The sequence below is a fragment of the Mesocricetus auratus genome, unplaced genomic scaffold (genome assembly GCF_017639785.1).
Source record: "Mesocricetus auratus isolate SY011 unplaced genomic scaffold, BCM_Maur_2.0 Super-Scaffold_100006, whole genome shotgun sequence".
Taxonomy (NCBI): Eukaryota; Metazoa; Chordata; class Mammalia; order Rodentia; family Cricetidae; genus Mesocricetus; species Mesocricetus auratus.
In genome coordinates this window covers 54,494,439-54,522,122 of record NW_024429190.1, presented here as the reverse complement: position 1 = coordinate 54,522,122, position 27,684 = coordinate 54,494,439, and the positions used below count along the sequence as shown (strand labels likewise).

The 27,684-nt window shown below is 40.4% G+C and overlaps 1 protein-coding gene, 1 long non-coding RNA gene and 1 pseudogene across 2 annotated transcripts; 1 reads left to right on the top strand and 2 right to left on the bottom strand.

Moving 5' to 3' along the window:
- Positions 1 to 134: 134 nt before the first annotated feature.
- On the top strand, positions 135 to 27,270 carry Nmu (neuromedin U). Its single transcript, XM_013121028.3, has 10 exons — positions 135 to 417; positions 5,220 to 5,278; positions 12,544 to 12,591; positions 17,315 to 17,374; positions 17,680 to 17,709; positions 17,800 to 17,850; positions 19,938 to 20,006; positions 23,083 to 23,136; positions 24,800 to 24,839; positions 27,151 to 27,270. Exons 1-9 carry the CDS (start codon positions 189 to 191, stop codon positions 24,833 to 24,835), a joined length of 636 nt encoding a protein of 211 aa, XP_012976482.2. The 5' UTR covers positions 135 to 188; the 3' UTR covers positions 24,836 to 24,839; positions 27,151 to 27,270.
- On the bottom strand, positions 13,603 to 16,537 carry LOC121140698. The gene is made up of 2 exons (XR_005877623.1): positions 16,450 to 16,537; positions 13,603 to 14,189 (listed from the first exon to the last, which is right to left on the bottom strand). It is a non-coding gene; the product is annotated as an uncharacterized LOC121140698 (long non-coding RNA).
- On the bottom strand, positions 26,129 to 26,438 carry LOC101830542 (annotated as a pseudogene).
- Positions 27,271 to 27,684: the final 414 nt, after the last annotated feature.

The following is a 27,684-nucleotide window of genomic DNA, read 5'->3' as shown; positions in this document are numbered from 1 at the left end:
TCCAGCTCCGAGCCAATTGCGTGGTGCCCTGAGTCAGACACCCGCCTGGCCGGGAAGAGCATGTCCCGCGGGGGCGGCCTCAGGTCCGGGTGACGCCAGGGAGCCAGGGGCGGCGAGGTCACGCGCGCGGAGACCACATCGGCTCAGCCCACGTGTGCGCGAGATTTAAAAGTTGGTGGCGCGCGGTGATGGTCACTTTGGTGGCTGAGCTCAGCAAGAGACACACCGGGAACGGGACGCTGAGGGACAGCCAGGACACCGCACATCACAGGGTCGCTGATCTCCAGTCCAGAGCTGCTTTGGAGATGTCTAGAGCAGCGGGTAGCCGCCCAGAGCTGTCTGGGGAACAAGTGGTGGCTGCATCCCCGCTCCTGTCACTGCTGCTGCTCCTTGCCTGCTTCGCGGATGCCTGCAGAGGTAAGATGCTTCCTTCTGCCTTCTGCTTCATGAGTCCTCAGGCTCCCCCTGCACCGGTTTCTCTCTTATCTTCCTTCCCTCTTTTTCTGGGTTTCTACAACCCATTTTCCACTGAAACCATGCTCTGGACTACAGGGCCAGCCAGCTGGGGGATCTACAGGGGCGGACTGTGGACTCCGTAGTGGGAGTTAAAAGAAAATTAAAATACTTACCCTTTCATCGCAGTTATTGGAGGGACAAAAGCCTACTACTCCCCTTGCCAAGGTGAGGTAAGGTTGGGGTGTGCTCGGCCTCCCGATAAGCTAGATGTTGAGTTATATACAATGTGGAGGAGGAGCCGGGACTTGCAGGTTTTTAGAAGGCTTAAGAGCTCTGATCACAGAAAGTTGAGGCGACCATGCAAGGCTGACCCGGGTTTCTAATGATGGGTGCCTAAGACTAGCAAGGCAGGTGGGACCTGATGACAACAGGGACTTCCCCAGCTTGGCTCCCGGGAAACACAGGATCAGCAAAACCAGGGAGGAAGGTCTGATGTTCTGAGTGAGTGGCAGAAGGAAATGTGTCTGTTGATTCTGTTAAGAAAGTTTAGTTCCCAGGTAATCTGGGGTACTATCACTCCTTCCTGCATTATTAGGGTTCTTCAAATTCCAAATACTGCATTGTAACATGGATTCTCTAGCCAGGCCCAGGTCAGCAGACTGGTAATTTTTCAGAAATATTGAGGACTTATCGTCACAGCCGCTGATTGATTTCGTAGCTCATAGCCTAGGCTCAGTTAGAGACGGACAGAGACAAATATTCCTTTCCTGACCTGTTTTTGTCGCCTTCATTTCATTATTTTGATCTTTGTTGATGAGACATTGAGGAAGAACAGGTTTTGTCATTTGAAAAGCAAGGTAGCAGATGCAGTGAGATGGCTCATCTGGCAAAGGTGTCTGGTGCAAAGCATGAAGACCTGAGATCTAGCCCGGCACCCTCCAGTTGTCCTCTGAAAGAAAGAAAAGCCAGATAGCAACCACATGGTATCAGACTAACTAACCTTTGCAGTAGCGATTCACCATGACTTATGAAAGCCAAATTAGCCTTTTCTCCTTTAAATATTTTATCGGAAATATTAGAAAGGTAATTGCATTTATCTTCTCAAGGAAAGAGATAATTATAGTGTTTTCTGTTTTGTTTTGTCTATTAAGAAAGAAAGCAGGTTTACTTAATACATTGCCTGGCAGTAGCAGATAAAGTACCTGTAGCCAGATAATCATAACCTTTATTTGTATTTCTATTTATCTGTTTATTTAATGTGTATGGGTGTTTTGTCTGCATGTATGTCTGTGCCTTCCTGGTGTTCAGGGACACCAGAAGAGGTTGTGGCATCCTATGAGACTAGAGTTATATAGATAATTTTGAGCTACCATGAGGGTTCTGGGAATTGAACCCAGGCTCCTGGAAGAACACACAGCACTCTTAGCCACAGAACCAGCCCTGATAACTATAGTTTTGAATTTTGTTTTGTTAGGGGAAAAGCTATGCTTCCCATGCATGTTGCATGCCATGTGCTTGCAATGGCTCCTGCAGCTGTGGGAAATGACTGTCTCAGAGAACTGAGTGGATAGCAGGTTCCTTAAAAAAACAGATGAGCCTTCAGTTTTATTTCCAAATGAGCAAATCTGCTGGCTGACCTGTCACATCATAAGTAACTTTGGTATTATTCAAGCAAAAGGCTTTCTGCATTGTCAGGAAGCACCCTGACTGCTTTTTCTGCCTTCATTCCCTTTCAGATATGAAAAACCAAATTTTATTCCTCTTAAAATGCAGTGGGGTGGGGAATGGGCAGGACAAATAGCCAGTGTGATCTTCAGTTAGTCCCAAGTTCCAAACATGGGGTTCCGCACATGCATAGCGTATATATGCAAGAGTTGTAGATAATCTAACAGGAGCAATCAGTACACAAATGTAACTGGGTATGTCTAAAATAGAGCAGAAGAAAATACATGTCAATAAATGTAAGATTCTTAGGAAAAATGAAAAAAAAGGAGCAGATTTCACAAGGGCAGTGAGCTACTGAGATGATAAAGGCCAGCCAGCCATGTTGGATAGAAATAGTTAACTCAGAAAATATGTTGGAAGGGGGAAATTTCTCATGAAGAGAAACGTGCTTTGGGTATCTGACGCTCACTTGATTATGCCTGTAGCAGTAAGAGATACACAATGGCCAAGCGAGACTAACAATGAATGTCTTTCCTACCAAGATCCCTCCTTCATTGACTAATTCTTAATGTTCAGTTAATAGTAACTGTTTCCCACATGCTAACCGAGGGGAAGTGCTGGCAACAATGACATGGATGCTGCCATTAAAGTAATCAGGTCTGTTTAATTACATAGTGCTTAAGTAGAAATACCTCAATAAAAATGGGCAAAAGTTGCCATCTTTATGACCAAGAAGACAAGAGTGATGTTGTTTTGGGAAAATGTGGAGAGCAGTGCAAGTACTAGTTTCTGCCGGCACTGTGTAGTAGCCACATCCCTGGTGACATGGATTGAGTGTGCCTTCCAGAATTTAAGTTTTGGAATCTTGGTTCTCGGTGTGGTAACAGTGAATCTGGGTTAGTGGGACACTGGAAGGTAACTGGGTGTGTTAGTCTGGTTAGTAGGTAAAAGGGTGTGTTAGTCCACCTTCAGAAGGGATTAAAGGAGTTCCCTTGGGACTCTGGATCATTGCAGAGTGGATTGTTACAAGATTGAGACTGGCTCCTCCCCGCCTTCTGGCTTTCTCTCTCATTGCACAATCACTGGACCACAACCTTTGGTCACAACCCCTTCAACAGACCTCCCAAATATTCACATTACGATTCATAACAACAGCAAAATTACAGTTATGAAGTATCAATGAAGATAAGTTTATGGTTAGGGGCCACCACAGCATGAGGAACTGTATTAAAGGGTCCCAGCATCTGGAGAGTTGAGGATCACTGATCTAACAGGTTCTCTATCCATCCTGAGGCCCTCACCGGAGGCTGGGGCCTAGATGTACAGTTTCCAATACTGAACCAAATAACCTCCTTTCTTTACAGTTCACCCAACAGAAACCAGACTAACACACCAAGCATATCAGCTCTAGAAAAGGGCAGAAAAAAGCAATGTTCCTCTGTATGAGTTCAGTCAGATGATATTAGTTGATTTCTATCAACTACAGAAAAGCATTTTAGCTTAGGTTCTGCACTTTTCTTACCCTGAGACTGTACTTACTGTGTTTTGCAGAAGGGCCACAAACCTTTTTTTGATTTCGATATAAGTGGTTAGAACTGTTAAGCGCAATGACAGTTTCTAAGTGTCTCATGCGAGTTTGGGGTTTGGAAGGAGTCAGATTCCCAGTGGTCTTGGTGAGGAAGTCTGGCCTACGGTAGGATAGCTGAGTTAGAAACTTCACTTTGTCCTGGGAGGATAAGGCTGGGAATGGAAATCGGCATTCTTTAAACCAAAATGCTAGAGTTGGCGACATGGCTTAGTGGTTAAAACATGTGCTGCTCATGAGGAGGACCTGGATTCTGTTCACAAAGCACTCTGTCTATGGGATCTGACGCTCACTTCTGGCTTTCTCAGCCACACGAAATATGTATGCATGTATGTATGCATGCATGTATGTATGTATGTATATACAACTACTCAAACATATAAAATAAATAAGATAAATAAGTCACAGAAATGCCTGTCAAACAGAGTCTCACTCAGGAGGATCTCCAGGTAACTTTTTAAATACAGATTTGAATCACAGGTTAATCCTTTCCTGCAGGCAGCAAGAGCTCAAATAGGGAACTGTGCCTGTCGTGCATGTTTGTGGTATGGTGAGAAATGCATCACTGTGTGAAGCCTTTTTCCAAGAAAGGGGGTCCCACCAGGTTCTGAACTTAATCTCCATATGATGCTTCTAAGTTATTTTTAAAACTCGCTACCTCAGAAAGAACTGGGCATTGTTGGTAAAAGGCCTGGTATGTTCATGGCCCTTGGTTTGAGTTCCAGCACACACACACACACACACACACACACACACACACACACACACACGAATCAGATCAATACCACAGAAAATGTAGCTAATTGTGACTATTATTATAACTTAAATTAAATAATACTAAAAGCCTGCTAGTACTTGAGGCAATATTGAGTATCAAGTAGTAGATTTAGGGGAAATAGAACTTAGCAGAATTTATTTCAGCCAGAGATGTTTGACAGTCTGCACTGAAGCCAAGCATAGAGGTACACATATGTGATTCCAACACTCAAGAAACTGAGACAGGAGGATTGTGATTTGTGGGTAGTTTTGGGAGACATGGTGACCCGGTTTCCAAAACACAACAAAATCAAACACACACCTCTTGATACTTATTGATTTAGGTAGTCTTCTGCAAACTCCCTTGCTTCTGTTTTCTTGTCATGAATTAGGAATAATAGTAATAATAACAACAATAATAATAATAATACCTATCTAGAAGTTTGACATGATTAAGGGCATAATGTATTTCAAGTGCTTGTCACAGCTTTGCATATATTATTAGACCATTTCCTCTTTCAGGCAATAAAAAAGCTGCTATGAGTATTAAGATATCTTCACTGTGTTGTTGGGATTTCTTTGGCGATTATGGATTTTTATGTAAGATCAAATGTTGGCATATCTAGTTGAATTAGCTTGGTAGCAATTTATAGCAAATAAAAATGACAACTGGAATCCGAAAAGGAGTTGCATAGAAATAACTTGAAAAGACCTATACTATAATAACAATAATGTGTATTCAAAACTTTATCTTTAGGTGCTCCAATATCACCTCAAAGATTATGGACAGAACAAGAATTACAATTGTGGATTAAGGTAAGAAATTATCCTTGCAACAATTAGTGAAAATTTCGGTCTTCTTTATAATTACTATGGTAAAGTAAAATAGTGTATTGCCCTTTGAGAACAACTGTGATTTTTACCAACATTGTGACATCATAATAATTAAGAATATTTTATTAAAATAAAAGAGCCAGTATGGTGAAACATACCTATAATTCTAGCACTTGGAAGACTGAGGCAGGAGAAATCCTGTAAGTTTGAGACTATACTGAGGTACATAAATTTAAGGCTAGCCTGATCTACAGATTCATCCATATATGTAGATATATGAATCTCAAGACTCTATCTTAGGAAATGCTAAAAAAAAAGAGAGAGAAGGAAAGATAAGAGGAAATAATACTGCAAAATCTAGCAAAATCTAGAAGGCAGAACCAAGCTTTAAAAATAGAGTAATTATAATTCGTGTGAGTATGCTAAAATATAGCATTAGAAGACATGTATTCTCAGACTGGATTTGTGTTCTATTTGTTAAAGATCTAGGAATAGTTATTTATTATGAATCACACCTTGGGTACTAGAGAGATGGCTCAGCAGTTAAGAAAGAGCATCAGTTGCTCTTCCAGAGGTCCTGAGTTCAATTCCCAGCAACCACATAGTGGCTCACAGCCTTCTGTAATGGGATCCGGTGCCCTCTTCCATCATGAAGGCACACATGCAAATAAGGCACTCATATACGGAAATAAACAAATCTTTAAAAAAAAGAGAGAGAGAATCATACCTAATGGCTGAAGACCTAGCTCAGTGGTTGAGCGCCTGCCTGGCATGTGCAAAGCCCCAGGATGAATGCCTAGTGGTATATGCCTTCCATCATTCCCACACACAAGAGCCACACTTAAGTATGGAAGGATGGGAATGATATGTAAAGCAAATAAGAACTGAAAGAAAACTGGCATAGTAATCTTAATAGCTGATGAAATAAATTAAATAAGCAAGCTATCAAAACAGACAGCTAGGCATTTATTTGCTTACATAAGATGGACAGGAAGATGTGACTGTCATCATTAGCACATACCAACAATTCAGCATCAGACTCCACCAGTCTAACAACTGCAAGGAAATCATGGGGAAATTTGGGCACTAAAAAACCAGAATGATTTAGGTTAGAAATGAAGGTTCCAGAAATTAGAAAGGATCTAGCATATATTTTCCAATCATTATGCAATGCAATAAGAAATAATAACAAGTCCATGACGTAAACATACCAAATAAGCAGAATTTTGGTGACTAACTCTAGAACAAAAAGGAAATTAAACTTAGAGTTGAATGACAAAAAAACATTACAACTCAAAAATTGTAGGCTATAGCTAAGACTTCAGAGAACATTTTGTTTCATTATAAGAGTCCAAAAGTATAAGCCCACTCCTCCCAGGCCCCATTCCGCTCCTCAGAGAGAGTAAGACCTCCCCTAGGTATACTACTAAGTCTGTCCCTTCATCTCATGAGGCAGGACCAAGGCACCTCTCCACGCCCACACCCCTGTGTCTAGGCTGGGCAAGGTATCTCTCCATATAGAATGGGCTCCGCTAAGTCAGTTTGTGCATTAGAGTTAGATCTTGGACCCTGATTCAGAGGGTTTTTTTTTTTTAAAAAAAAAGAACACATGAAGCTGGCCATGATGGCGCACGCCTTTAATCCCAACACTCGGAAGGCAGAGGCAGGCTGATCTCTGTGAGTTCAAAGCCAGCCTGATCTACAGAGTGAGTTCCAGGACAGCTGCAACTGTTACTCAGAGAAACCCTGTCTCACAAACAACATAAGAGCACACGAGGGAGGGAGGGGAAAGTGGTGGGGGTTAGGGAAGGGAGGAATGCAGTGGCTTTGATCAGAACACATTATATATGCAGATGTGAAATTATCAGTTTTTAAAATGCCCTGAAGAATTCCTTTCCTGTGTCATTGGTCAAAGCTGTGTTTGTCTTACACAGTCAATCTGTAGTACAGTTCTCTCTAAAAGAAAACATTTCTTTAAAGTTCACGTGTCTCCCGTTACCTAGCTAAGGAACTTCCTTTCCTTTTCTGTCTCACTAAGAGGTGTGTTAATCTTCAACTTCTAGTTTAATCAAATACTTTATCCAAGTTCATTTGGGATCAGCAATGATCTTTTTTTCCTGCTCTCTGTGATAGTGAAGAATTACATTAATTAAGTTTCTTGCTGTTCAAATGTAAGGACTAATACTAATATGTAAGAATCCCTTTCACTAGAAAACAGTAATGTAACAATACAGTTTAAAATATAATTGGCTTTCTGAATCCATGCATTAGCTCTGCATCTACAGACTCAACCGACTATAGGTTAGAAACATTTAGGGATGAAAAGCCATATCTTTCCTTAGTATATACAGGCTCTTTTGGTTGTTATTTCCCAAACACTACAGTATTGTGATTACTCACATCGCATTCAGATGGTGGCACTCCAGCACTTGGAAGACAGAGGCAGGCAGATCTCTGAGTTCAAGGCCAGCTTGGTCTATATTGAACTCGCATCACATAAAGTATTACAAACAGTTTAGAGATGACTTAAAGGATACAGAAGAATGTGGGTTGTTCTCATTATTACACTGCTTTGTATAAAGAATATGAGCGCTTACGGATTTTAGTACTCTCAGGGGTGCTGGAGCCAATCCCTGCATATATTGAGAGACAATTGTGCATCATCCATAATGGCAACAAAAAGCAATAGGTAGTAAGTACACAGTGCATTTATAGAGAAAAAGATCAATTATAAAATTATAATAAAAGATAGCTAGAAGGAGACGGATCTTTTCTTCAATGGAACAATTATGTTGGGGGGGGATTTTTTAGGAGCTGTCTGTCTTGTTTGTGTGTGTGTGTGTGAGAGAGAGAGAGAGAGAGAGAGGGAGAGAGAGAGAGAGAGGGAGAGAGAGAGAGGGAGAGAGAGAGAGAGAGGGAGAAAGGGAGAGAGGGAGAGAGAGAGAGAGAGAGGGAGGGAGAGAGAGAGAGTCCCTCTCACTGAGATCTGGAGTTCACAGGTTAGGCTGGACTGGCTGATTGGTGAGCCCCATGGCTCCCCCTGTCTCTACTTCCCCAATACTGATTTCAAGCACGGTGGCTTTTTATGTGAGTGTTTGGGGACCCAGCTTAAATCCATCTGTAACAAACACTTTGCCCATAGGAGTAAGCATAATTCATTCACTGTGATAAAAATACCCAGTCTTCCTCACATTAATCAAAGAAAAGCCCATACTATCAGTGTGGCTTGATTTAGAATAATTCCACTTGCTTTTTATTTTAAAGGAACGTCTAAATTTAACCTAACATCCACATGAGAAACTAAATGTCTACAAATCCTGAGGACATTTTAAATACAGGGAGCTTAAGGGTGGGAACTATCTGTTCCTGCTTACAAAGACTACTATAAAACTACAACTTGGAAAAGTCAAATAAGGACCCAAAAATAAAGGCAAGAAGTAATGGAACTGGGGCTTGGAGAGTCCAACCTTTGACAGTGGCCATCCCAGGTACTCCAGTCAGTTTCTCATGGCAAGTCTCTGTGGATCTCCTTGCTCTGCCTGACCTGCAGGTGTTGGCGAAACCAACACTCTCTTCCAGACAGCTCCTGACAGACAGAACCCCAATCAGTCATGGTGACAAACCCTTATTAAATTCTTTCTCACACCCGTTTCCCTTCTTCACTCTTTTCCTGATGCTTCGTGGTTCACACCTAAACACACAGACTCACACACACACACATACACCACACACACAAACACACACACTCACACACAAACACACACATACACCACACACACACACACACACACTTTCATTATAGTCGCTTCTGTTCTCCTTTCTTCCATTTCTGTTTGCTGATTTATTTATTGCAGTATTTAGGATTGAACCCAGAGAATTAAGCATGTGAGAAAAGTGCTCTACTCCTGAGTTATATTCCCAGCTACATCATTTTCTAAAAAGTCTGTTTCCGGAGGAAGTCAGTCCACAGGCAGAATTGACACACACATAAACAACACTGCAAGTCAAAGAAAGGAAAGAACAGGTTGAAACTGACTCACATAAAACCAACACTCTGTACAAAGATGATATGAGGGGAATTAAAGACCATATATGAAAGATAAATCATAGAGGAATAGGAAAGATGTGCCTTTGTGAGTGAGGGTCAGGGAAAATGTCTCAAACAGAATTTCAAATGCTCCAGCACTTCCTCCCCTGGGAAGAGAGCCCCCAGGAAGTTTTTCACAGGAAGAGGACTAAGCAACTGAATGAGCAGACTGGCTGCAACTCTGTTTGTAACACAAAGAATTAAATGGGACCCAGCTCTCTGTCCATCGCTGGGAAATGGATAGGCAATATGCTTATCATGTAGTCTTGAGGGTTATGCAATGGGCAGATGCCACATATTAGATGTACACTTAGCATCATGGCTAGTTTTCTAAGTAGTATGTTAAGTGGAAAATAAATGAAAAATCTTTAGGAAGTACCATGCATGCAGACAAAACAGATTTTACAAGAATATATACAAATGAAATGTGCATATTAAATACATTGGGAAAGCTGTCTATGAGAGGATGGAGTGAGGATAATAAATGGAAATATTACAAACAAGGCTATTGATTATGGATAATAAGTACCAGGTAATGGACATTCTTTAACAGTACAGATATTCATAAAGACTAATAGAAGGGTTTCTGCTCCACTAAATCAGCAAAGAACATGGGAAAAACAGAAAGCAAAATAAATGATTGAAATAATTCACTCTAAGGCACAATATAGAAAATTCATTTTAGCTTTAAATGATGTCTTTCTGTGAATAACTTTGGAAAATATTTTAGATTGTAATGCTAGTAAGAGGGGTTATTATGAAAACATTGTCCTTTTATAGGAAATGATATTTAAAGAAATTAATGCTAGACAAGAGTGGTAGCATACAATTGTAGTACCAGTATTCAAGAGGTAATGTCAAAGCCATCTGGGCTACACAGTAAGACCCCGTATTGCTTCCCCCAAACAATATGAAACCCCAACAACAGTGCGCAGAAGGTGACCTGCTAAGAACACAAAAGACAGGTTTTTTTATCCTGCTGGAGGCTTTCACATTACAGAGTGGCCCAGACACTAGAAGTCATGTGCTTTTCCAGCAATGTACAGAAGTCTGTCCATTTCAGATTCATCAATGGACCATGCAGAGGTCTCAAAAGCCATTAGCGACACTAAAAACCATTGGAGCGATCAGCTGAGGAAAGCTGGCAAACCTCACCCGAATGGCGAGGTAGTGAATGGAGCTCTCATTCCAGTGAATGAGAACAAAACCCGGAAGCTTCACAATGATCTCCTAATTGGGTTAATTAGGCTTGTGATGTTTCTGATGTTTTTATTTAAGCAGCTTGATGTGCCAATCAGTTAGCAGTGGTTCAAGGCTCCCTGTTCTTGTGCTCAGGTGACTTCACATATATGGGGCAGCTTGGCTTGTAGGGAGGAGAGTGGCTATGAAAACATTGTCCTTCTTTTATAGGAAAAGATATATAAAGAAGTTACCATGCTAGGCAAGTGTGGTAGCATCCTGTTGCTGTATCAGTATTACCCAACAGTCTCCCCTGGGTGTGCAATGGCTTTAAACCTCTCTGCACCATGAACACCAGGAGAAGCTGTTTCCTCCCAGCCTACCAAAGCAAAGACCGTGGATTAGGAGATGACGACCATTGTGTTCACAGCTTCAGAGGGCATCGTCTTTTCATCTAAACCTTCAGTTGGCTCCTCTTTGTGCATTTGGGATTTTTCAAAAATTCAATTCAAGAACTTTTATTTAACAGTGATTCTTGTCAAGTTAAATACAGTGTAACTCAAAAAAACTCTCTCCCTCCCTCCCTCCTGCCCTCCCTCCCTCCCCCATCTCTCTGTATGAGGAAGTAGGTACCTGCCAAATTTCTGAATATTCCTCTCATACCTGGGATATGTAAAGATGTATTCTGTGAGCTATGACAGATGTGAGACCCTGATTTTCTGCACTAGCTCATGCCCTCTCTGTTCTCTGAGATCAAGAATCATTTATTTCAGGATGCTGCCAACTTGGAAACAACAAGGAGCTTAAAAAGCTACAATTGAGGAACATAACTACCCCTCTTAGTCTGGTGTAAGAATACAATTTCAGTTAAGTAGACCAATAAAGAATTCTGACACTGGAAGAGACTGTGATGCTTTACCACAAAGAAGATTTAACTGAAACCACTCCAGACACCTGAGCATCAGTGCTATTATTTTTTTTCTGGTCCTGTTTTGAAGTCCACCAAAGACATGTATGCCATAAATACTGCAGACACACAGCTTAGGGTTTAACTAGTCAGCATAGCTTTTTATGGTTACGATAAATCTCTGCTTGTATTTTACTCTGCTGGTTTATGTCAGTCTCACTAGGTAGTCCAAGCTGGTTTAGATTTGTGATCCTCCTGCCTCAGCCTCTCAAGTACTGGGATTATAGGCCTGTGCAAGCTGATACAGCTTGTGAGATCTCTAACAATGTAAGGCCACTAACATTTTCTTTTTAGGATAAAGGCTGAAAACAGCAAGTGGCCAGCCATAGTTGAGTTAAGCGTTCATTACGAGATGGAGATCTATGGCTTATGTTGTCCTAAGACTTTTCCTGTATGCTGTGTGTCATTCAGTTATCAGGCTAAGTGAAATGGCATTAGAGTCATGTCAAATCAGAACTGTACAGCAACCATTGGCATTCCATTTTGAGGCCATTTTTTTGGTATGTTCTCTCATGCTCTCAGGTTGCTTAGGCTGAATTATTTCAGAACTCTTACCTTTTCATTAGTGTTTGGGGAATCGTCATACACTCTGATGGTCTTTGTCAGCTGATATTGGAGAATACTTTCCAATGGCCAGGAGTGAATCTTGGACAACTCCCAATTCTAGGACTCCCTTTCTCTTCCTCTGTTATTTCACACTCTGCCTTCCTTCTTTCTTGTTTTCCCTCTTCTCTTTCTTTCCTGTCTATAGGGTTTTACTGTAAAGTCCAAGCTGGCATCTAACTTATAACAATCCCCCTGCCTCAGAGATGGGAATCAAGGGCATATAATACCATGCTCAGCACCTGGGACTTTCTAATAAGGCTTTAGACTTGCCTCTTCTCTCAACTTAGGGGTCAAGGCTGCCATGGCTCTTTAATTGCTGTCTGTATGTGATGACTTGGTAAAGTCTGCTTTCTGTTTGGGGCTTTTTTTCTATGCCTAGGGTGTAAATGATGTCTTTGTTTTCTACAGGTGCATGAAGCTTGTTCATCCTTTCTGTCTATTGATTCCCAGCCTCAGGTAATTTCATCTGGAGGTGTTTCATAATAATGTAGGCATTTCCTGCCGCTTAAAAATCTCCATTTCTCCCTCTGAACTCACTAAGACTTATCACATGATAGATATAGCTGTATTATCTTCAGGAAGTATCAGTACTCTGGGCTTCCATTTTCAGGGGTTAACCTTTTATTTTTAGGTAAAATAAATGTATTATGGAAATTGTGGACTATCAAAGTGCTAATTTCAAAATCAGATAGTGTGTTTAAAAATGCTGCATCTGCTGCTCTATCTAAAGAGCTAATATCTGGCTCCCAAATGAGTTTGAAACCTACCAGAACACTTATCAAAAAGCTAACTTGGCTATTGTTATAGACCTGGTACCAGAATCAAGCTTTCTGGAAGGACTTAGGCACTGAGTCTTCCATCAGACCTGAGGCAGCTATCAGTGAATACAATGAATACACATCAATGAATACAGCTGACCCGAATGCTAGCACAGAAGACGAAAGACTGAACTGTGCATGCCCACTTCCCTGCTTTCAGGCTACCTAGGAGGCAGCTCACTTCTTTTCCCACGGGAGGAGGGGTGAGGGAAGAGCGAGCCTACCTGCTCCACGTGGAGACATGAGGGGCAGGAAGTGAGTGTTATCCTTACCCATAGTTTACTGAATGCTGCTGCTTCTACCCGCAGGCATGGACCCTGAGCTCTCCTTATTGACTTTGTTTTCATATTCAGTACCTCTAGGATCCTTGGCAGAAATTAATGTGCCTCAGTTACAAGCCCTGGCCAAGGCTAAGTGACTATGAATAAGTTTCTCCATATGGTGATCCTGGCAGGAGTGGAGAAGCAGCCTTGTGTAATGCCATTTTCTAGCTCCAGAGATTCCCCTGCCAGAAGTTAGAGGCATTTGCATGGGGTTAGGCAGAGGGGAGGGAAGCAAGATACAATATTTCAAATTCTTACTTTCACCTGGGATTTTTTGCCTTACTTGCTTTCTCACTACTGTGAAAAAACATCCCAACAAAAGCAACTGAAGGGTGAAAAGCTTTATTCTGGCTCATGGTCTGGGGGAATACAGTCTATCGTGGCAGGGAAAGCATGGTGGCGGGAGCAGCAGACTGGCTGGTCACATTGCATCTGTACACAGCAGACAGGAACAGGAAGTGGTCACATTGCATCTGGACACAGCCGACAGGGACAGGAAGTGTCACATTGCATCTGTACACAGCAGACAGGGACAGGAAGTGGTCACATTGCATCTGTACACAGCAGACAGGGACAGGAAGTGGTCACATTGCATCTGTACACAGCAGACAGGGACAGGAAGTGTCACATTGCATCTGTACACAGCAGACAGGGACAGGAAGTGGTCACATTGCATCTGGACACAGCAGACGGGGACAGGAAGTGGTCACATTGCATCTGTACACAGCAGACAGGGACAGGAAGTGTCACATTGCATCTGTACACAGCAAACAGGGACAGGAAGTGGTTCCAGGCCCCTCTTCCAAGATCCGCTTCTTCCAAGAAAATCTCCACCTCCCAGTGGCTCCGCAGACTCCCCCACAGTCTCACAAATGGTGAGTCTCTGGGAGACCTCTTCAAGCCACAAGAAGCACTGTCAGGTGAATGACATGGGATGGATGTTAGCATGTAAGCCTTTGTGTTGAACTTAAAATTCAGTAACAGCTTCAGAATAGTTTTTTTATCCACAGTACCCACTGGATAAGATTTTAATCACTTGTTTAAACTCTATCGACATAAACTAACCTAAAAAAGTGTTTTTCTATTTGTGTGTGTGTGTGTGTGTGTGTACACACTGTATGTGAGTGCACACTGTACATGTGTGCTATGTATGTGAAGCCTCCAGATTAATGTCAGGAATTACCTTCCATCCCTCTCCCACCTTATTCATTGGAAGAGGGTCTCTCGATCAAACGCAGACCTTGCCTATATGGCCGATCCTGCTAGCCAGCTTGCTCTAGGAATCCTCTGTCTCCATCTTCTTTGGCTGGTCTGGGGCTGACACACCCACTCTGCATTTGTTTGGCCTCTGGGATCCAAACTCTGGTCCTCACACTTATACAACAGCCACTTTAAGCACTGGGCCATTGCCCCAGCTCCACAAATTAACTCTTTATTGAATTTTATTTCTGTGCACCTTTTAAAGAATTAATTCAATTTTTTTCATTTATCTTACATCCTGACTGCAGTTTCACCACCCTGCTCTCCTCCCATTCCTCCCCCCTCCCCTCTCTCCCCACTCCACTCCTCCTCCGTCTCCATTCAGAGGGAGGCAGGCCTTCCCTTAAGAAGAGCCTGGCAGATGTGATGTTTCTGTTATTTACATTTATGATGAATATAATACATTTCAATACATTTGATACTTTATGTATTAATTTTCACATTAGCTGTTATTTTATTAACTATGTGATTATCTGAGTAGTGCTTCAAGATATTTTCACCAAATTAAGAACTTTAAGGTCCATAAGTACAAGATAAAATGTCACCTATCCCATGTGTGCAAGTCCTTAAAGAATTGTTGAGAACAATGGCTTCTTACAAAGAAGAGCTAGAGAAAATGCATTTATTTTTCAATGTTTCCAGTCAAAGGTCAGTGTTATTGCCAAATCTCATTGAGCCTAGACATGGTTTCCTAAGAAGAGACAACCTACTTTCATAAATATCTGCAGTTGAAATATGTCTTTGACGTGAGGCATGGCTGAGTATTTCCTTTTAGTTCCTTTGGATTTTACTGCATTTCTATGTGGACTATTTGAAAGATGAACTTTGGGGATATTATTGTTAGAACTTCATGGAGTGTCCTGAAGGGAACAGGTAAGAAGTATCACGCTGTGTACTTCTGTCATTCAGTTCCCAATAGTTGGAGACAGGCTTCAGTGATAGAGCACCAACCCAGCCAGCATTTATGTGACACCTCCGTCACCATAAAACAACTGAAAAATAGCCAACTCCCAACTACAGGAACAGCAGGCATTGCTGAGGCCACCAAGGTGTATCTGTAAGTAGAAGACCTGGCTCCCACTCCACACAGTCAGCTACAACTTCGTAAGGTACTGGACAAGTGGCAAGCTTGTAGGACCTAATTTCCTCCATACAAAAGAGTACCATTTCCTGTCCTGCGTTCCTTGTCCATGTGTTTCAAGAACAGAATGAAAATTTTGCACAGGGGAGTATTTTCTAATACACTGAAACACCACTATACACTCGGTTCATTTTGTAGTATTAATATATATCCCAGCGATTTGCCTTGAAAGCAAACAGACAGAAGGAAGAAGATAAAAACAGACCTCTGGAAGTAGGAAGGATGTAGTGGGCGGGCGCTGTACAGTGACTCCAACTGTGTTTCTAGCCACAGGCAGGCACGTTAAGTGCTCTGGGTCAGGATATTGACAGCACTGAGCCATCTTTTCTCTCGTTTCCAAGTTGAGAGCACCCGCAGTCGTAAATTAAACCAAAGAGTTTTTCCTGCCTTTAATCCTTCCGGGAACTTCCTGCAGTGACATCACCCCAGATTTCTGGCTGAAGAAACTAAGTTTAGAGAGATTAGGTAACTGGCCTACAGTAACATGGTGTGGAGTAGAAACGGGATCTGTCCGCACTGCTTTCTACTTCCAGGCCATTAACCTTCGCAGCCCACACTTTAACCACTACTACGCTGCCCCTCACCTCCCAGCTTTTTGTGACTTCAGAAAGGAGCCTAGAAGGAATCAGTGGTTCACAGGACGACTATGCTAGGTCCTGTGCAAAACAGGGTTTGCCCCTGCTTGTCCATTTGCGCCACTCCTCACCACGCCCAGCTGGCTGCCAACCACAGGATGCCTGCCCTAATTCTGTGCTCGGATGCTTTGACAAACCTGATTCTGGGGTGTGCAGTCAGCATCCTGGAAAGGGTGGCACTCGGATTAAGGGGCACCACGCACGGCTTCTTGCCCTTCAGTCCCCATTGTTTGAGAGCAATTGCAGGATTTTCAAATTAGCCAGTAATGAGTAATGTTCAGTGAGGCTCACAGCTTTGGCATGCACATGCACTTCTCTACAAGCTAGGAAGGCTAATCCCTAGTTGGCACAACCCTGGTTGTCTTAGTCATAGAGTTCCATGATGTCTCAGCGAGCAGTGAGAACTATGTAACTGGACCACAGTGAAAGGCTCCATCGGTGCACAGCTGCTGGAAGGAAAGAAGGATCTTTTCGTCTGTTTCTTGTATGTGCACTCGTGTGTGTGTGTGTGTGTGTGTGTGTGTGTACATGGGAATGCATACCCACATACACCCAAGCTGAGGCCAGAAGAAGACATCATGCATCTTCCACCATCACGCTCCAGTTTGTTTTTTGAGATGAGGATCTCGTTGAACCTTAAATTTGTCACTGTGTCTAGACTGACTGGCCAGCAAACTCCCAGGATCTACCTATCTCCGTGCCCAATGCTAGGGTTACAGACACACTCAGCTATGCAAGACTTTTGTGTAAGTGCTAGGGATTTGAACTCAAGTCCTCCTGCTAGCCCAGCAAACTCTCTTACCTGCTGAACCATCACCCTGGCCCTAGGATGTTTCAGCAGCCAAAAGGTTATTATGAGAGAAATCAAGAGAAGCCTACAGAGTTTCAGTGGACCACAGTAAGCCCTCTTTGCAGCTCTTGGGTTTCCAGTATCTTCAGTTTCACCCTCTGTGCAGATATGCAATGTGAAGCACAGCCCATATGCCTTCTTGTTTGTCTTAGGCACCAACTGCACTGAGGGAGCTTTGCCGTGTGGTGACGGAGAGTCTCCAGCAGCCTCTGGTAAGACTGAAGTCCTATAGGCAAACAGCCAACTAAACAAACGTCTTCCCGTTCCACCACTGTTGAACGTTGAGCATGCTTCCAATTTGTTATTCTTATGATTTTGTAGAAAAGATCACTGCCTACTTTTTTATAAATATTTAATCAATTTTCCATTTATTTTTGGGGGCAAAAGATGTTAAATTTAGTCCTATGTTTGAAATATAATGTGCCATAATTTTAAAATTCTAAATAACTCACAATTTCAAAGGATGTAATATAAAGTTTTATAATGTGTGTTATAATGATATACATCTCTTCACTAGGAACAAAATGAAAAAGATAATACTAAGAGGGTAAGGTGATTTTCCTAAATACATATACCCTGAAAAGAACAGAGGAAGTCACAGCTCTTTCATACATAACTCTGCTTTCTGTTTTAACAGTTCTTATTTCATTATTCAAAGACAGAGAAGTCAGGAAACTCAAATATTGTGGTAAGTAGTCACTAGCATGTGCTTAAGAGAAAACTGATTTTTTAAAATTACCTAATATACCATGAGACAGAAACTCATATTTCTTTTTTTTATCTCATTTTTAAAAATTTTCCAGTTTAAATTTAGATAAGAAACAAGGTTGCTTCACAAGTCAGTTCCAGGTCCCTCTCCCTTTCCCTCCCCTCCTCCCGTGCCCTCCCCCCAGCCCCCCCCCGTTATCCCCTCATTCCCCCAGGAGGGTGAGGCCCTCCATGGGGATGTCCATAGTCTGTCATTTCATATAGGGCAGGGCCTAGACCCTTCCCCAAGAGTTCAGGGTGAGAGTGCACCTCACTGAGCCTTGGGCAGCAGATCAGTACCCATCCCAAGTACACACACGGACTTTGGACTCCCATAGAAACTCATATTTCTTATGCAAAAAGTTATGCGTGTATCTGGTGATGTGCTCAGTGTTTCCTTCTTCAGTATCATAAAGGAAGGAAAACCCTAAATTTATATGTGAATGAATGAATGGAAATCAATATTTATTATACATTTTGCATGTCAATAACTGCATGTGCCTTATAGTCATCCATTCACAGTTATGTGTCAGGCACAATTCTAAATGCTAGAAATATGGTAGTAAGTAAAAAAAATACTTAAAGAAAGAAACCCCTCCGTCATCAATTTGTATTTAGTGATCAAAAAAAAAAGTCTAACAACAAACAAATAAGTAAACCAAATAGTCTGGGGTGATATTGATGCAAGAGAAAAGCAGTGTCATCCAAAGACATTTTCAAAAACAATTATTTCAAAAGACCAGTGTTGATGGCTAACTGGAAATATCATCTGTTCTTGTTCATTATCATTAGGTAGATGTTCATTGTGAGTTTATTCTCAGAGTAACCAGAAATGAGTAACCTAGATTCATTTCACATCATACGCATGTGGTTTCAGTGGTAGGTTTTGGTTTGTTTGTTTTTGTTATTTTATTTTAGTTTGAGTTTTGCATGGATTAAAAAAAATACAAATGTCAGGGTTTTGGTATAGCCGTAGAGTCCTTGAATACTATAAATAAGGGCCTGGGTTTGATCTTCTGCACTGGTAAAATAAATAAATAGAAATTATTTGACCATAATATTCTTCTTAAACTTGGGATCCACTACTATGCACAGTTTAGGGAATGGAAAGACAGTGTAGTTTAAATGTGTGGTGGAAAGGTAAATGTGAACTTAAACTCCATTTTAAATTCAAACCACACCGAATAACCTGCCATGTAAACAGAAGAAAGTTTTAAGTTAGACTAGCTACATATGAAACAGGAGTTGCATTCATGGACAGATAATCATTACCTAGTGTTGAAAGTCGTCCATTTGTTAAATGAACTAGCGCTGTCAGTGAGGAGACTCGATTCCACCAAGACCTTAAGAGAGTGCAGCTGTATGAGGTGGCTGTGCATCTCAGAGGTGCTTTTGCTTTCTCCCACGTGGCATCTCCTCACTTTTAAACGGTATACTTTGCCATCTTTTCCACTGCCAGCAGCACAGTGTCACCTTTGTGACCCCTGTTGTCTTGCTCTTGTTCCATTTTAAATATTTAACTTATGAAGGAGATTTCCAGGTGTGTGTACTAGAAGAATCCAGATAGCAATGTTTATAAGGGAAAACTGATACTTTCGAGTTGCCTTCGTCTGGACCAGATTATTTTGAGTAAGTGTAGAAGATGACAGATGGCTTTTTGCCTCCTAGAGAGGCAGCCTGGGGATGCACCTGTTGCAGTTGTAACAGATCTGAGGCTCTTGGCAAAATGCTTCTCCAAATAATGACAAACAGCTTAACGTAGGACTCGCAGCCTGTCCCACCTCTTGGCTTATGGACTAGCAAATTTTATCCCACGCCTTGGTTTATTTCCCACAGTTCTACAAAGGGTGCATGATGGGCTGTCTTAGATAATATCTTTAATTTCCTTTTTTGGTCATTTGGTCTGGGGTGAGAATAGTGGGTAAAACGCAAACAGACAGACAGACAGACAGACAGACAGACAGGAAGCCATCTAAATGCCCAATGCTGAAGAGCCCTGGTGCTCACCATGTGTTCATGTTCTCGCAGTCGTCTGTCGTGCATCCGTTGCTGCAGCTGGTTCCTCAACTGCATGAGAGAAGAATGAAGCGATTCAAGGTGGACTACGTAATACAAACTGCATGCTGGCTTTGCCGCTCTGGGGCAGCCCCTACTGCTAACTGCAGCTGTGGTCCTTTATAAAATACCCTTCTTCCAAGTGAGGCCCTCACATTCATACTCAGTGTTAGCTTTCTGTCACAATGTCGGAGGGAAAGAAAATGATTTAAACCAGGTGTTTGGGCTCAACCTATTAGAGGCTTCAATCTTTCGTCAACTTGACAAACCCCATTGCTTTATACCTGTGGTAAAGCAGAGAATCATAGTGATGAATGTTCAGTTGAACAAAGCCTCTCACTCTATGGTGACTAGGAAGAAGGAGGGGGGAAGAGGTTAGTGTCCCTGTTCTCTTCAAGTGAATGCACACAGTGACACAGTTTCACAAGCCTCACCATGGAAAGATCCCACTACCTCTCAATAGGACCATAGACTGTTGACCAAGCACAAAGTCTTTGGGAGACATACTTGGTTAATCTGCATAACTGAGTCATACGATCTTCCTCCCTCTAAGTGCTCTGGACCCTTCTAGCTTGAACCTGGGACAGTGGGGAAAATGGGTGTTTAGTCTTTAGGAAGGAATCGGAAATCCAATCAAAGACAATTTATTGCCCCAATATCCTTGCTCACAAATAGCTAGGGTAACCTAATTTTTTGTACAAGTGTTAAAATGTTGATAAAAATAAGGATCATAACTATATTCATCATAAAACAAATGTCAATGTTTCATTTTTCCTGTGGCTAACAAAAATAGGACCTAAATCTAGTACCAATGTGTAAGGTAAATATGACTAAGCTAACGCATTGCTAACTAGATACTGTGAATTTTCAGGGTCAGTGAAGAACACTGCTAATGCTTTTCATGTTGAAAGTCCTGGGTAGCATTTTGAAGTGAGACATTGCATTTTGGGTCTAGCATTACCACATTTGATTCATTGGGAACCTGGCTGGGCTTTCACAGGTTCTGCTATTCCAAGTTAATGGAAGGGAAGTCACATTAGTTAAATATGTTTCCATGAGCTGTCTAGTATGAGAGGTGACAATGCGGTTCACTGACCCTTAGTCTAGGTCAAAAGCAAACAAACAAGGAACTTTTTCACTGTGATATTCCCCTTATGGTTTAATGATGGTTAGTTACTTCATTATTATATGGTTGCCACTACACATATTAGTTTTAAAAGATGAATTCAGGCCTGTGTTTTCTTAACTTTAATGCTGTGGGTTTTTTATTCTTCATTAAGCAATTTTTAAAAATCATACAGAATTTATTTTTTATAATCATTATTTCCTCCCAAAATTCTTCACATTTTTAGCTTCAGTTGAATACAGTTATCTGCTGCTAACTTTAGAGGAAAATCTAAGAGGAGATTTAATGACACCTTAAATGTGTAGCTTTCTTAAGGCTGGGACTATTCAGTGGCAGAGCAATAGCCTGGTACGTGTGAGGCCATGGGTTCAATTCTAGCACACCACCCTACCCCCAAATGAGAGAATTCCCAAAATGAAGACGAAAGTCAATTGTCATCAAAGTTTCTAGAAATAAATGCACACTTTAAAAAATTTACTTACAATGCCTATATTAACCAGTGATAATTGTTTTGACTACATTACTTGTCTCACTAGTTACACAAAGAAAGATTGCGTAATGTTAATTATTGTAGACAATTTAGCACATGGTATCATGTTCTGGCTTGAGTGAGACTATTTTAGCTTCAGACAGCTATCCAAATGCTTGGGACCTGTGGAAGTGCATGCTGCCAAATAAAGGTGAATCCTAAAGACGTTCTCCCACAATGTCATTAGGAAGCTTTTAGAGCAGGAATGTAACAGATAGATGAAAAACAATTACAGAAGAGTGTTGGCCATGCTTACCAATGTCATCTAATTTTAAAATACAGTTTTGTAGTGAAATATCTTATCTCTAAAAGAAAAAAATAGATTTTAGTGCATTCAAACATTTTCCATTTTGTTTTCTGGATTCATTCCTTTTAATCTCTCCTTCCCAAATTCCCTCAGTTATTGAGGACTCCAACTCTGATGACAGCACCCTGAAACCCTTTGCTTTGCTGCTGCATGTTAATGTTTTCAGGAATTAGTCTATTCAATTTTCATTGTGTTCTTTTTTTTTAAATCTTGAACACACACAGGAACTGTTTTTTAAACAAGTACCTAAACATACAATTTCTGTGTACACATTTTAAATACCAATGTTCTATCTTAAGTAATTTGAGGGGTATAGTAAAACTAAGAATTAAGTACAAATATTGAGAATTATATACATATTTTCTGTAAATCAAGGATTTATTAACTTAAATAGATATCAGAGGCATTTCATAGGATAAAGCAAAGAATCCTACTTATAGGAAAACTGAAAACAGTTTTGACTGATAAATATATTAATAGCTATGAAGTATTAATACAAACAGGAAAATACAAACCAATTCTATGGAAATTATAAAATGTTAAATATTCTTTCCATGAAGTTTAGAATGGTATGCTTAAGTAACACTATGTAATATGCCTGTAATAAATACATGGTTGTTCCTATTTGGCAATTTTTCATTATCATTTTCTACATACAATAATATCAAGACACCCTCTTTCAAGGCATTGACTAAAACATACATTTGCCAAAGTTGTCCCTCAGTTTCCATGTAGAAGTATGATATTCTTGCTTTAACAGCAATTCCAGCTTGCATTTTTCCTGCTCATATATGACCACATCTAACATTTATGTTAAAAAGATTATTTTATTCGAGCAAAATGTCAAAAAGAGATTTTTAAATACATTGTGCCTGGCATTTCTTTCTACTTACTGATGACTATACATACACCTGACAACATTCCTAAAAGAAAAACTATTTTTAAATGTGCCATTCTAGGGATTTTGGTGGTTGTTGAAATGATTTGGATGTAAACATAACCAGTCTCTATGACAGGAATACTCTACTCAAGCCTTTGGCACCTTTTGTTGAGTTGGAATAACTGAAAATAATATTGAACTTCACTACACTCTTAAGAGGAATTTGCATTTGTTTTAGTGTTGCTTAATTTGTTATATTATCTTTATTTCTTCCAGGAGGAATTCCAAAGTCCTTTTGCTAGTCAAAGTAGAGGATACTTTTTATTCAGGGTATGTATATAAAGCATTTTATGATCAATATGAATGAAAATTGACCAAGTATTTTTAATGTATGTTCACTGAGTCAACTCATTTTAGTGAAGTTTTACAGTGAACTTACAGAAATTTGACATTCAGTGTCTTTGTTTTTGTTTTTTGAGACAGGGTTTCTCTGTGTAGCTTTGGAGCCTGTCCTGGCACTCCCTCTGTAGACCAACCTGGTCTTGAACTCACAGAGATCCACCTGCCTCTGCCTCCCAAGGCTGGGATTAAAGGTGTGTGCCATCACCACCTGGCTACATTCAGTGTCTTATTCTGATTTCACTTCTGCCGCTACCCTATTGTTTCAAACCCCAGCTTCTCTTATCTCCCTCTCACCACTACCATCTGTAAATTCATATACTTCATAGTTTAATTTTGTGATATTTTTGTGTAAAGGAAACATATTTAAAGCTATTTCACAAGTACAAGGAATAAGCTATTAAAGTTTCGATTCAATGGGTTGCAGGGGTTGTGACTATGTTTACAAATTCTTAACATTAAAGCTTCAATGATAATAAAAACTCTGAGAAAAGATAGCTTTGTGACCACATTTATCATTTTGCATTTGTGTATAAATTTGTTTCTAAATAGCCATGTTTTATGCAATATGTACTTTCTTAACATATAACCAGAAAGTTAAACATTTAATAAATGTATTTAGCAACTATTTACTGAACTTCTAATAGGGGCTAGAAAAGGTATCGGTAGATAGGAGTGAAAAGATAAGGGTAAGAGCCCTACTACTCTTACAGAGGACCAGAATTCAGTTCTCAGCACCTACTTCAGGAATCTCACAACCTGTAACCCCAGCTCCAGGACATCTGCAGCTCTCTCCTGACGTCTGTGGGCACCTGCATTCCCATACATTCATCCATACACACATATAAATAATTTATAGTAAAATAAAATATTTTAAGAGATGGTAGAGTTCAGCTTGTAAACCTAGTCCTATACAGCCTGATATAACAAACAGATAAATGATAAATAAAGTACAGTCACCCCTTGGTATCCATGGGGGATTCTTTAAAGAAACCTATCACATCCTCTGTAGGTCATCTTTAGCTGAGAGTTGAGACAAACACTTTACCTGAGGATTGGAGGTGGCACAGAGATGACTTTATGTGCGAAGACTGAAGATTAGGCAGGATGCATTTAATGAAATACTTAGCTGAACAATTTCACTTTTATGCTGAAGTTCAAGATGATGTTCCTGGGGAAAGATTTACACCAGCCTGCTGGATCATGGGCTGAACTGGATTGCAGGACTAGACCGATAGCAAGAATATATAAAACACCATGATTTCAGAAAGTTAACTTTGATTCGTATCAAAATGAAATTTGAGAGCACTTCTTTTCAGATGTTGGTTCCCCATAAGCAAATTTGAGTAGTTTCTACTTTATCGTGGCTGTGGCAGTTTTAGCAATGTCTCAGAACTTGGTAGAAATACACATTTCCAAGTTCCATCTCAGACTCAGTAAATCAGAAGCAAGCCCTTTTCTTTTCTGTTCTGTCCAAAGCTTGTCAGGTGACCTCAATGCAAATTAAGGACACTTCTTTATATCATTAGGCTTCTTTCAATGACAATTACATCATTAGCTACAATGATTTATTTGTAATTTATTATTTTTTCAGCCACGCAATGGGAAGAGGTCAACAGGTTTCATTTAAAATGGTATGTGTTCAAAAAATAGATAAATAAATATGAAAACAGCATTATTTCACAACTGAACTCACAAGCTTGCTCAAATATGTTTCTATTGTTCAATTGCATGTGGACACTAACATTATATATAAATACTACAATTGTAGGGGTAATACAGGTTTTAGGAATGGGAAGTACTGTTATTTTAGGACTAGATTTGCTTTGGTCCTAGTATTCCTTGGTCTATGACACTTAGTCATCCAAAGAGATTTTTGGAGATAATGACAGCATCATCTTTTATTGTGCATGTTGTAATGTCAGGGATTTCGTTCCCGTTCTGTTAGTCTGTGTCCAATGGAGGGGGGATCAGGATTCACTGGCATGCCCTTCTGTCTTCCAAAGATCTCATTCTCAGAAAATCTTTATAAATAGAGTGATGACCCAGCATGCACAAAACCACACAGACAATCTCAGCATAGGTGGAGCTACATGAGACCCCATCTTAAAAAGTGGCCGGGGGAATGGGGGTTCTGGGGGTGTGTGGAGGCGTGGGTGTGGAGAGATGGCTCAGAGGTGTACAGTGCTGTTTATGCCGAGGGCCTGAATTTGATTCACACACACACACACACACACACACACACACACTGGGCAGTTCTCAATTGCCTGTGATTCACTCTACTCCTAGGGGTCTAACCTCTCTTCTGACCTCCACAGGCACCCCACACAGCACACATACACACACACACATAAGTTCTTGAAAAATTAAAAGGAGCAGAGCAGAAATTTCTTAATGCAAAGAAGTCTAGGTCTTTGAAAACAATAAGTAATTTCACCCAGCTTATTCTAGAAAAAGACAAAAGAATAAGTACAAAAAAAAGAAATAAAAAGACAGACATTAAAACAATTAGAGAAGTGAAAATCACAGAGAACACTCTGCACACAGGCACAAAGTGAAATGGAATTTGATCAATTTAGCATGAACTTCTCTCTGAAGTTAAGAGCATACAAACTTTGTGATCTATTCCCGAGCTTAGGGCCTACTTAGTCTATTTTGCTTAGGAATTTATTTACAAATAGAATCACAATTCCACAGTCATCTCCCTCTTGATTTTGTTATCTGATTACCTAATCTCTTGCTTTATCCTGATAACAGTAAGAAAATAAGTATAAACTCTGGATATCATGCCAGACATAAAAATAAACTAACAAGAAAAACTTTTTTGATAGCTTTTATTTTATTTCGATCCCAGTCTCATCAGATGTGGTCCAAGAACATTCAAATAAGAACTTAAATAAAATCAGATATAAAAGGTCAGTCTTCAAATTCTATAGCCAATGATGTCACATTTGCTAATGATCTCAGATAGAAAAGTATCATCCACACCTCAATGGCAACCAAGGCATTCAGCATGGCTTCCTTAACTGTGAACTTTTTGAAACTCTCAGTTTCAGCACTTGGGATTTTTTTTCACCATCTGAATAGTTGAAGGATCTTAGCAGGAGTTGGAGGACCAACTTAACCTTGGTAGAGAGCCAAAATGTGGCCAATTGAGGTTTGGATTAAGTCACAGCAGCATTCAGCTGCGCCAGGGTCTTCTTCTCCATGAGGTTATAGATGAACTGGGCCATGCTCTAAGGTAGATGTAGGAAAAACTTGAAATACTTATAATCCTTATTGGAACTGATGACCTTTTAGTCAACTACTTTCGTGTTACTAAATATTATAACCTATTGAGACATACAGATATGAAGAAAGTAGATGGAGTTCTCCTGTCCTATCTGTTCCCAAATAACCAGCAGTCACTTCCCAAATAACCGACTCTTAGACAATATAAATTATAAATGCTCCACCAATAGCTCAGACTTGTTACTAACTAGCTCTTACAGCTTAACCCATCTCTACCAATCTATGAGCTGCCCTGAGGCTCATGGCTTTTCCCTCTATCCCATTTTGTGTGTCAGACTTGTTCTCCATCTGACTGGCGATTCCTTCCTTCTTCTTCCCAGCATTCGCAGTTGACTTTCCTACCTAACTTTATTCTGTGCAGTTATGGGCCAGTCAGCTTGTTTATTAAACCAATCACATCAACAAATCTGCATGGTGTACCAAGGAATTATTCCACAGCAGTAGAATAAATGTGCCATCAGAGAGTGGCTAAGTGATAAATGGTAAGATATACATGAGGTAGGGGTGGGGGCTGAAGAACAGTTAGGAAATACCTCAATTGCTGATGTTATTATACTATAACAAAAATTCATAGAAATGTCTACATAAGCATTGTATGTACGTATTCTTAGACTCGCATATATGTGAATCTAATTCTTTTTTTCCTTTTTACAGGATGTCACGTAATTTTCCATTGAAACAGCTTGATGTGATATATAACGTACTCACATTTTGTTTTTAAAAATAATCCCTCTTAAATTTACTGTTGTCACCCCTGTATTGTAACATTCTTTGTGATAGTTAAGATTATAATGTTTAATTTGTTGAAAATAAAACAGCATCTTAAAATCATTCATGTAGTGTTACAATGATCAATTGTGCATGGCAAAGCTGCACCTACAGATACTCCTGCATACATTTTAAGCATTTGCTAAATACACTCATAGAGAGTTGGCTGAACTCTTTTCCTTTATCCAATCTGGATTACGTCAGTGATAAACTCATCAGCTTTTATAAGTATCTGAATGCAGACTGCTATGATGGTCCATGTCTTTAATTGCAGCATCTGGGATGCTGAGACAGGATATAGGCAAGTTCAAAACTAGTCCAGGATATGTAGCAAGGCTCTATCTAAAAAGCAAAAACAAATGAAATAGCAACAAAATAGAGTGCTAGCTGTCTTAGAAAAACCAATGGGGATTACATGAG